At 35.4% G+C, this 12,587-nt stretch overlaps 1 protein-coding gene across 1 annotated transcript in view; it reads left to right on the top strand.

The window, feature by feature from the left end:
* Positions 1-9,913, top strand: part of LOC123234160 (olfactory receptor 4F3/4F16/4F29-like) — a 34,758-nt gene extending 24,845 nt beyond the window's left edge. The window contains exon 2 of the mRNA XM_044660100.1: positions 9,722-9,913. Coding sequence (XP_044516035.1) covers positions 9,722-9,913 — 192 coding nt within the window. The remainder of the gene's footprint in view (positions 1-9,721) is intronic.
* Positions 9,914-12,587: the final 2,674 nt, after the last annotated feature.

Genomic DNA, 12,587 nt, shown 5'->3' with positions numbered 1-12,587 from the left:
ATATATATATATATACATATAATAAATGAGAGTTAATGTCAGAGGATAGGCACTAGGAGTGGATTGGGGGTGAAACAAGAACGAATCTTGAAAAAGGTAGGTCTTGAGTTTTGAAGGAAATATAGGGATAGAAGAAGAATTACTGCTAGAACTGAATCTGGAAACTGGCTTGAAACGAAGGCACGCTTTATGCAGAGAATTATGGTGGAAGCAGAAGTGGTGTATTTCAAACTGATATCTGTGTGATCACTCCTCTCCTGACTATCCTCCTGACTCTTGCTTTAAATGTTTTCTCAACTTGAATGATGTCTTTACCCACCCTTGGCTCCTTATTATATTATTATTATATTATATTATTATTATATAATAATATATATATTATTATATTATTATTATAGCATTAGGAAAAGTCACAAAATAGTCCTTAAGGACTATGCATAGTAGTCTTATTGGGATGCTAGAAAATAAAAAGATAACATGGAATACAAAGCTATTACTCTAAGGTGAAGTAATTTTAGTGATGAATCAAATGATAGAATAAATGCTAGAGAATTTCAGAAGACTTTAGGTACTTTTCTTCCTGTTAAGTTTTAAAACCTTCAATGTTGTTCTGGGTTAAAATGGCTGCAGAGTAAAAAGAAGCTGCTTAACCTCTCTTAACCAAAGCATATAGGACTCCTCAAGGGGACATAAAAACAATCCAGACAAATGAAGGGATCCCACAACAGGTCTAAGCATTGAAGGTACATGGAATTGGGGCATTTCCCTGCTACAAAGGGATGAAACAGCTCTCACTAGAGTGCAAGTTGAAGAACCTCCTCTCCAACCCCACCCTCCACACACCACCTACAGTGTCAAGAACAGTGCACAAGAGTTAAAGCAGGTTTGGGGCACCCATCAAGTCATTGGCAGCTCCATGGCCTGTTCCTGAGAGCAGCAAGACTTAGGACCCCAAGAGACTAAAGAACACAAGGACTTTGAACACAGACTTTGAGCACTGGCATAGGTGAAGGCATTGACTTAGGGGTGGACAAAGATCTTGAGCACAACCTTGTACCTCTAGTGGAGACCCTGTGCAGACAGGAGCACGGCTGTGGAAGCAGCTCCCTGAGACTGTTGAAGGAGTCCCAGGCAGAGGGGCAGATGGGGAGACCAACAGGAGGCTTGAACCCGAGAACAACAAGACCTGAGACCTAGGGAGCCTAGAGAGCACAGACAGACCCTGAATGTGAGGATAAAGCTGAGAAGGTGCAGGTCTAACAATGGCAAGCCAAAATCAGAAACCCCAGAAGAGAAAGATCATCAAGAAGAAATCTGTAACACTAGACAACTTTTACACAGAGAAATTCCAGACAACAGAGCAAACAGCAGAGGAGAACAAACAAGTAATCATATCCAAACCTTCCCAAAATAATGAAAACTGTCACAAGCTATTGAAGAGTTCAAATCTGAGATGATGAGAAAGATGGAAGAGATCTGGCAAGAAAATAACAGTTTAAAAGGTAGAATTTTGTAATTGAAAAGTGAGGCTCAGAAATCAAATGACCCAATAAGCAAATTGAACACCAGAAATGACCAGACTGAAAACAAAAACCATAAGATTATAGCTGAAAACCAGTCCCTAAAAACTAGAATTGAGCAATTAGAACCTAATGATCTCTTAAGACAGCAAGAACAAATAAAACAAAGTCAAAAGCCTGATAAAATAGAAGGAAACATGAAATATCTCAATGAGAAAGTGACAGACCAAGAAAACAGGTCTAGAAGAGACAATCTGAGAATCATTGGTCTTCCTGAAAAAGCAGAAATTAATAGAAATTTGGACTCCATACTAAAAGAAATTATTCAACAAAATTGTCCTGAAGTTCTACAACAAGAGGGCAATATAGACATTGAAAGGATCCATAGATCACCCTCTACACTAGTCTCAGAAAAGACAATCCCCAGGAATATAATAGCCAAATTCAAGAGTTTCCAAGTAAAAGAAAAAATCTTACAAGAAGCCAGAAAGAGACAATTCAAGTATGAAGGAGCAGCAATTAGAATCACACAGGATCTGGCAGCATTCACACCAAAAGACCGCAAGGCTTGGAATATGATATTCAGAAAGGCAAGAGAACTGGAACTTCAACCAAGGATCACCTACCCATCAAACCTAACTATATGCATCCAGGGGAAAGTATGGGCATTCAACAAAATTGAAGATTTCCAAGTATTTGCACAGAAAAGACCAGGACTAAATGGGAAGTTTGATATCCAACCACAGAAATCAAGAGAAACATGAAAAGGTAAATAAGAAACAGAGAGGAAAGAAAGAAAACTCATATTTTTAAAATTTGCCCCTTTAAGGGCTTCAATAAGATGTAATTATCTGTATTCCTATGTGAAGAAATGCTATGTATAATTTTCTGTAATGAACTCTATTCACTTTTATAGTATTCACTAGTATAGTAATCAGAAGAATAATAAATAGGGAGAGATTGGAATACTAAATGGTCTAAGATGATATGGGTGGTGGGAAAGAGGGGGTGAATAGTAGAGGACATCAAGAGAAGCTTGAATGAATAAGAAAAATAGGATATTCTACTACACACAAAGAAGGCATGTGAAGGGGAGGGGATGAGTACTATTCTAAGAAGGAGAGGAAGAGAGCATTAAGAGGTAATATTTAAACCTTACTCTCAGTGTAATTAACCCTGAGAGGGAAGAGTAGCTATATCCTTGGGATATAAAACTCTATCTAACTCTACTAAGAAAGCCAGAAGGGATAAACCAAGGGGAACAGGGGAGTGGGGAGGTCAAAAAAGGGAGAGGAGGAGAAGAGGGAGGGAATTCATTAGGTCTTTAAAAATAAAAAGAGGGGAATAGTAAGGGAGGGGGGTAGAAAGGGAAGTTAATCAAGACGGGGGACAAGGGTTACTGGCTTAAAGCAAACCACTGGTTTAAAAGGAAAGAGTGTAAGAAGAAGGGGTAGAACTAGGAGAGGATGCCAAAATGTCAGCAAATGCACAACTGATAATTATAACTCTGAATGTGAATGGGATGAACTCGCTCATAAAACGGAAGCAAATAGCAGAGTGGATTAGAAACCAAAATCCTACCATATGTTGTCTTCAAGAAACACATATGAGGCAGGTGGACACAAACAAGTTTAAGGTAAAGGGCTTGAGCAAAATCTTTAGTGAGAAAAAAAGGCAGGAGTGGCAATTATGATTTCTGACAAAGTCAAAGTAAAAATAGATATGATTAAAAAAGACAGGGAAGGTCATTACATCCTGATTAAAGGCAGTATAGACAATGAGGAAATAACAGTGCTCAATATGTATGCACCAAGTGGCATAGCATCCAAATTCATAAAGGAGAGACTGGCAGAGCTGAAGAAGGAAATAGATAGTAAAATCATAATAGTGGGAGATCTAAATATTCCTTTTTCAGATCTAGATAAATCAAACCAAAATATAAAAAAGAAAGAGGTAAGAGAGGTGAATGAAGTCCTAGAAAAATTGGATTTAATTGATATGTGGAGAAAAATAAATAGCGACAAAAAGTAATACACCTTCTTTTGTTGTGTGGAGATGCAAAGCATGGAATCCCGGAAAAGGTACAGGGATAGCCTCACCCAGAATTCCAGGGGACCCCCTGGAGAACTTTGGGTGAGGGGGCAGTTGAGAAGGGTTGGAGTCAGTTATTTGGTGGAGGTTGAAGTGAGGAGGCACTCTGCTTACTACTCCAGAATTGGGGGTTCACCTGAGGTGGCCATTGTAGCATAAGCCAGTAGTTTATACTCAAAGGCTTAGCCTGTTTGTTATTACTATTCTTCATTAATATCAATATATAATTACTCAGTGATTGGAGAGTAAAGATATTCATTAATAGCAAGAGTGCCAGTTTCAGTTAAGTGCTTCATCCCCTCCTGTGAGGAGGGGGAAGGGCAGCATCAATAACAGTTCAGGGTCATCTTTCATTATCCTAAAACCTTCATTTATCTCTCTAGTTTTCCTTGTTAATACTTAATATAACCTGCTATATTCCTCTGTGCCTGATAATTATTTGGGGGGGATACTCACAACTCAATCTGGACATCTAGTTTGAATCCTGTTTGCTGCCAGTTTAAGAAGATCTTCTCTGTCTTCAACAGTTAGATAACTAGCCTCTATATATTCATCTTATTGACCTGTGAGGAATATAAATTAAAGGAACAGCTTTGGGGTTTCAGCCATAACAGAAACTTACCAGAAGAATCTTATTCCTGTCTTCATTACCAACTGAAGCAGTAGCAGTTAGAGGGGGATGGGTTTGAGAGCCAGGAGTGTTTAGCCCCCTCCTTTCCTCACTGAAGCCTGTCAATCTCTGGCTCTTGACTTGAAGCTCTAATATTGGCCCTGACACATTATCTGCTTCTCCAAATTATCTGTTATTATCATCATAACACTTTTCAGCTGCACATGGTACATTCACAAAGATTGACCATGTAATAGGGCATAGAAACATTGCAAACAAATGCAAAAGAGAAGAAATAATAAATGTAAACTTCTCAGATCATTATGCAATAAAAATAATAATTAGTAAGGGCACCTGGACAGGCAAATCAAAAACCAATTGGAAATTAAATAATATGATTCTCCAAAACCAGCTAGTCAAAGAAGAAATCATAGAAACAATCAACAATTTCATTGAAGAGAATGATAATGATGAGACTTAGTACCAAACTCTGTGGGATGCAGCCAGGCAGTACTCAGGGGGAAATTTATATCCTTGAGTGCATATATTAACAAAATATGGAAGGCAGATGTTAATGAATTGGGTATGCAACTTAAAAAATTACAAAGGGAAGAAATTAAAAATCCCCAGATGAAAACTAAATTAAAAATACTAAAAGTTATGGAAGAAATTAATAAAATCAAAAGTAAAAGAACTATTGAATTAATAAATAAGACTAGAAGCTGGTATTTTGAAAAAAAAACAGATAAAATAGACAAAGTACTGGCCAATCTAATTAAAAAAGGAAAGAAGAAAACCAAATTGACAGTATCAAAGATGAGAAGGGAGACCTCACCTCTAATGAAGGGGAAATTAAGGCAATCATTAAAAAGTATTTTGCTCAATTATATGGCAATAAATATAACAATTTAGGAGATATGGATGAATATATACAAAAATATAAATTGCCTAGATTAACAGCAGAAGAAATAGAATACCTAAATAATCCCATATCAGGAAAAGAAATTGAACAAGCCATCAAAGAACTCCCTAAGAAAAAATCGCCAGGGCCTGATGGATTCACAAGTGAATTCTATCAGACATTCAAAGAGCAACTAATCCAAATACTATACAAATTATTTGACATAATAAGCAAAGAAGGAGTCCTACCAAATTCCTTTTATGACACAAATATGGTATTGATTCCAAAGCCAGGTAGATCAAAAACAGAGAAAGAAAACTACAGACCAATCTCCCTAATGAACATAGATGCAAAAATTTTAAATAGAATACCAGCAAAGAGACTCCAGCAAGTAATCAAGAGTATCATCTACCAGGATCAGGTGGGATTTATACCAGGAATGCAAGGATGGTTCAACATTAGGAAAACCGTCCACATAATTGACCATATCAACAATCTAACAAACAAAAATCACATGATTTTCTGAATATATGTTGAAGAAGCCTTTGACAAAATACAGCATCCATTCCTATTGAAATCACTGAAAAGTATAGGAATAGAAGGACCTTTCCTAAAAATAATAAACAGTATATACCTAAAACCATCAACAAACATCATATGCAATGGGGATAAATTAGAAGCCTTCCCAATAAGATCAGGAGTGAAACAAGGATGCCCATTATCACCTCTATTATTCAACATAGTACTAGAAACACTAGCAGTAGCAATTAGAGAAGAAAAAGGAATTGAAGGTATCAAAATAGGCAATGAGGAGACTAAGCTATCACTTTTTGCAGATGATATGATGGTCTACTTAAAATATCCTAGAGAATCAACTAAGAAGCTTGTAGAAATAATCAACAACTTTAGCAAAGTTGCAGGATGCAAAATAAATGCACATAAATCATCAGCATTTCTATATATTTCTAACACATTAGAGCAGCAAGAGGTAGAAAGAGAAACACCATTTAAAATCACCCTAGACAATATAAAATACTTAGGAATCTATCTACCAAAACAAATACAGGAATTATATGAAAACAACTACAAAACACTTTCCAAACAATTAAAACTGGATCTCAACAATTGGAAAACCACTGATTGCTCATGGGTAGGATGAGCTAACATAATAAAAACGACCATTCTACCCAAATTAATTTACCTATTTAGCGCCATACTTATCAAACTACCAAAAAACTTTTTTACTGAATTAGGAAAAACTAGAACAAAGTTTATTTGGAATAACAAAAGATCAAGAATATCAAGGGAAATAATGAAAAACATGTGAAGGAAGGGGGCCTAGCAGTGCCAGATATTAAACTATACTGTAAAGCAGCAGTCATCAAAACAATATGGTACTGGCTAAGAGACAGAAGGGAGGATCAGTGGTATAGACTTGGGATAAATGACATCAGCAAGACAGTGTATGATAAACCCAAAGAGCCCAACTTTTGTGAAATGAATCCACTATTTGACAAAAACTGCTGGGAAATTTGGAAAACAATATGGGAGAGATTAGATTTAGATCAACATCTCACACCCTACACCAAGATAAATTCAGAATAGGTGAATGACTTGAATATAAAGAGGGAAACTATAAATAAGTTATGTGAAGATAGAGTAGTTTAATTGTCAGATCTCTGGGAAAGGAAAGATTTTAAAACAGAGCAAGAGTTAGAGAACATTACAAAATGTAAATTAAATGGTTTTGATTATATTAAACTAAAAAGCTTTTGTACAAACAAAAACAATGCAAACAAAATCAGAAGAGAAACAACAAATTGGGAAAAAATCTTTATAACAAAAAACTCTGACAGGGGCCAAATTACTCAAATATACAAGGAGTTAAATAAATTGTATAAAACATCAAGCCATTCCCCAATTGATAAATGGGCAAGAGACATGAATAGGCAATTTTTAGGTAAAGAAATCAAAAGTATCAATAAGCACATGAGAAAGTGCTCTAAATCTCTAATAATTAGAGAAATGCAAATCAAAACAACTCTGAGGTATCACCTCACACCTAGCAGATTGGCTAAAATGAAAGAAGGGGAGAGCAATGAATGTTGGAGGGGATGTGGCAAAATTGGGACATTAATGCATTGCCGGTGGAGTTGTGAACTGATCCAGCCATTCTGTCTGGCAATTTGGAATCATGCTCAAGGGGCTATAAAAGAATGCCTGCCCTTTGATCCAGCCATACCATTGTTGGGTTTGTACCCCAAAGAGATCATAGATAAACAGACTTGTACGAAAATATTTATAGCTGCACTTTTTGTGGTGGCAACAAATTGGAAAAGGAGGGTATGTCCTTCAATTGGGGAATGGCTGAACAAACTGTGGTATATGCGGGTGATGGAATACTATTGTGCTAAAAGGAAGAATAAACTTGAGGAGTTCCAGGCGAACTGGAGAGACCTCCAGGAACTGATGCAGAGTGAAAGGAGCAGAGCCAGAAGAACATTGTACACAGAGACTGATATACTATGGTAAAATCGAATGTAATGGACTTCTGTACCAGCAGCAATGCAATGACACAGGACAGTTCTGAGGAACTTTTGGAAAAGAACACTCCCCACATTCAGAGGAACTGCAGGAGAGGAAACATAGAAGAAAAAAACTGCTTGAACGCATGGGTTGAGGTGGACATGATTGGGGATGTAGACTTGAAACAATGACACCAATGCAACTAACAAGAATTTGGAACTAGGTCTTGATCAATGACACATGTTAAAACCAGTGGAAATGTGCATCACCCATGGTGGGGAGTCAGTGCGGGGGGTGAAAGGGAATGTAGGAGCATGAATCATGTAACTATGTTAAAAATGAATATTAATAAATGTTTAAAAAAACTCAAAAAAACCCTTAAATGTTTCAGGCTTGATTATAAACCTGAAATTCAGACCTTCATAATTCTCAATGAATCAATGAGTAAAAAATCATTTCTTAAGTACTTACTATGTGTCAAACACTGAGAGTATTTTCTATATATCACAACCATTTCCCCCCTCACTTCACTACATCCTGTTTTCTCCCATTCTACTATTTTCTGTCACATTTTCTCTCATCTGTCTTCCTTACTTTAACTCTTTCTTTGCTATACAAGGTGTCTTTCAATCTCTGCCTCAAAATTCCTTGGTTCCTTATTATCTCTTGTTTTTATCTGTTTTAAATTTCCAAATGAAGCTGAATATTATTATTTTCTTTGCATCTCAAGTTGATTGGTCCAGTGGTGTTAATCTCAAATAGAAACAATCCCAGTCAAATGCATATTGTTTTAGAAAATCACAAATCAACATTATCTATGTTATATTTTTATTTATTTTGTTAAGAATTTCCCAATTACATTTTAATTTGATTTTGAATTTGAGAATTTTGAGGGCCTATGGGCTAAAAATTTGACACTTGTGGTTTGATACATTAATTTTCATTATTGCTCCTGATTCCTTCTTTTTTTTAAAAAAAATGATGATATATATTAAAAAAATATAATTTCAAGTACCTGAGTGGTGAGAAGGTAGGAGTAGTCAGTATATAATCAAGGAATAATAGTTGTCAACCAGGTCCTCAATCTGGAGGATACACCTACATTATAATATAATGTAATATATAATAAAAATAGCTAACATTTATACATTTATGTAGTAATGTGGCATGAGTACTCAGGACAAAGTTGATGCAGTATGTGGTACAAAAGATAGAGAACTGACTTCAGAGTCAAAAAGATGTAGGTCTAACTCTCTCCTTTGACACATACTGGTGATATGATCCTTAGCAAGTCTGTTAATTCTGAATGTTCTAGGCAACTCTCTAAAGCTTCAGATTACAGAGAGACTCTTTAGGCACATTGATAGAGGAAATTTCTTCATTAAGAGCTCTAAAACCAATGAAATTGTAAGTCTAGTCTTTGTCTTTTGTCTCTGATAGGCTCTGTGCTACTCTATGCCATTTCATTTCAGTCTCAGAAGTACTCTGTGATATATTATCATCCCCCTTTTACACCTAAACGTCTGAGACTCAGGGGTTAAGTGTCTTGCTTATGGTCATAGAACTTTATGATTTGAAACTAGGTTTTCCTGACTACAAGCTTAGCATTCTATCCCCATTGTATCTTCTTGATTAAATGTAGACAGTTCCAGTTTTATCCACGCTTGTCAGCTAGTAGTAGATATACTTAAGTAAATGTGCTTGGGACCAGAGAGTTGATTTCCATTTGCTGAGAGGCATTTTTGTGTGAAGATACTAGTGTTAGAATAGAACCTCAATTTAAATCCTCCTTTCCACACTGAAGACCTGTGTACCTGAGAAAACAAGGTCACCTCTCTGAGCTTCATTTTTCTTATCCATAAAATGAAGATGATAGTATGTAGCTAATAGAGTGTTGTGAGAATCAATCATGTCAAAGCATTTTGTAAACCATGAACTGCACAATAAACCTGCTCTTACGGTATTGACAAATATTCACTAGTCCAACATATTTAAGCAATATTTGCTTTGCCTTCATTTAGAATCTGCACTGTGTCCATATTTATGATCCTCTTTTCATTCTCTTTCCTTTAGGTAACTTCAGAGTTGGTCCTACTGAATGAGTCAATGGACGGAGTCAATCGTTCTGTGGTTTATGAGTTTGTATTAATGGGACTCACCAATTCTTGGGGACTGCAACTTTTTCTCTTTCTATTCTCTTCTATATTCTATACAGCAAGCATGCTAGGGAACTTCCTCATTGTGATTACAGTGATCTCAGTTTAAAAAATGATTCTTATCTCAACAATATCTTCACTAGTATGTAGAACAATTTTTTCCTTTCCATTTTCAAGTCTATGCCACTGATACTCTATCCATCACTGAAACCACCAGGAACCATGACTTTTCATAGGGGAGCTTATATACTCTCTTGCCTGGAATTAGGCCTCCATTACACTTATTGGTTTACATATAAATGTTATATATCAATATATATTATAATATATACATTAAACATTTTCAGACAATGTCGTTGACACCTTCCTGACACCCATTAGAATTTAAGTTCTTTTAGGGAGACATATTATTTGTATCCGCAGCATTTAGCATAGAGGCTTGAATATGGTAACTAGTTAATAATATTATGTTTTTACATTCATTCATTCATTCATTCATTCATTCATTCATTCATTCTTTCATTCCTTCAAAGGACTTGATCACAGGTTGTACTCAGTAAACATTGGTTGAATGTTAAACCTCAACATACTTTATAAATGTGAACTATTACTATTGTCATTATTGTTGTAGCCCAGACTTCCTTCAAACAGGGGTCTTGAAAGTTACATAGAATCGACAAAATATGAGAATTAGAAGGGACTTGAATGATGTTTATAAACACCTGACATCATTTAACTTTTGCTGGAAGACAATCAAGGAGAAGGAAACCACTGCCTTTATAGACAGCCTATTCCATTTTTGAACAGCTCCAATTCTTAGAAAGTTTTCCCTAAAATGAAATCCAAATTTGTTTTCTCACTTCTGTCCCATTGCTACTGGTTTTGTTTTCTGGAACCAGATAGAGTAGATTTAATCTCTTCTTCACTTAAAAGCCCTTCAAACACTTAGATATCAATCTTATACTCTGAGCCTTTTATTTTACAGGATGAATGCTCCCAGTTCCTTCTCCTGATTTTTATATGATATAGACTCAAGTAAGATGGTGCAGTGAATAGCGAGTCAGGCTTGAAGTCAGGAAAACTCATCTTTCTGAGTTCAAATCTGGCCTCACACTCTTTTTAGCTGTAACAGAACAAGTCACTTAACCCTGTTTGCCTCTGTTCTCTGTAAAATGAGGTAGAGAAGGAAATGGCAAAACACTCCATTATCTTTGTCAAAAAAAAAACTTTGAATGGGATCATGACTGAATAGGACATGACTGAAAACAACTGAGCAACAACACAATGGTCTCAAGACTTTTCACCATCTTGAATATCTGTATACTTTGAATATCTGTATACTTTATAGCTTATCGTTGTCCATCTTAAAATATGGTGCCCAGAACCGAACACAATACTTTAGATGAGATCAATGAGGACTGACTATAGAGAGACTAAGAAAAGTTCTTTTACTGCTTGGGGCCTCAGTTTCCTTATCTGCAAGAAGAGAGAATTCATCTGTAATCTAGGTCCTAGATGATATCTAAATTACCTTCTAGCTCAAAATTCTGTGAAATACTGCAAAGTACATGTTGTTAATCTGCATAAAGCTTACGTTCTGTTCTCTAACATCAACATTATGATATGATCATTATATTAGATTAAGATGAGAATTTAGAACAGTTAGGAAGGAAAGGTAACAAAATTAATTACAAAAGTACACACAAAATGGGTGTGTGATGTTGGATACTATATAGGAGAGGTAGGGGTTTTCTAAACTTTATTATGTTTTTATAATTCAGGCATGTTTTCCTGCATGTGTTTATATACACACACATACCAATAGTCCACCATCATACTAATATAATAGAAATAAAAATGAGAAAACCTTTTCCTCATATACATATACACAAACAAAAACATAAAGGGTATGTATAATTGTGAGTATATATACATGCATATGTGTACATATACATTATAAATACTTATGTATAAATACATAATACTGAAACAGATGCCCATACAATATAAAATAATAATATACATTCAAATAATTGTTTAGAATTATGCATATCATATATACATATAAACATTTATTTAGGTGTTTGTGTATATATCAATATGTATATTTGTATATACATATATCTATATAGAAATCATCTCCATATAGTTGCTAATTAAATCTAAGGGAGCTCCTGAGGTCTCCAAAGGAAAAAGTGAAGAGAAAAAATAGAAGAGAGTACAAGACAGACCTTTAGAGTAAACCCATAGTTTGGACATGTGACATAGATATTGAAAAAGCCATGGAGATTGAGGAGTGGTCAGTCAAGGAGCAAGAACTAGAATAATGGGATGAAAATCCAGAGACTGTATAGAAAAAAGTCAATAATGTCAAAAGATTTAGAGAAGTCATGAATGAGAAAGACAGAAAAGTTACAACACTTTAAACTTGGAGTCTTGGTTGCAAATCCCACATTAGACACTGTGGATTCATGAATATGTTTGTACTATTCAGAAAGAATTTTAGAAAGTTGATAGGTACTGAGTTTAGCGTGGAAGATGACTAGGTTTCTGGTGGATTTGAAAGAGAAGGCAGTCCAGGTGGGGAAATTATGTGAGCAAAAAATACAGAACTATTTTAAGGGACATTGGGGTTTTATGAAATGCTCAATGCTTTAGTTAGTCTTTATATTGTGTTGATCTTTACCCTATCAATTCTGCAGAATTACTTTAAACTGCCTTCAGTGAAGGATATTATTTACCTTCACTGATATTAAAAACCCAATTTAGAATTAATTTCTTCA

This window comes from Gracilinanus agilis, chromosome 2, assembly GCF_016433145.1.
Source record: "Gracilinanus agilis isolate LMUSP501 chromosome 2, AgileGrace, whole genome shotgun sequence".
Lineage (NCBI taxonomy): Eukaryota > Metazoa > Chordata > Mammalia > Didelphimorphia > Didelphidae > Gracilinanus > Gracilinanus agilis.
The sequence above is the reverse complement of the archived record's forward strand: the minus strand, read 5'-3'. Positions and strand labels throughout refer to the sequence as shown.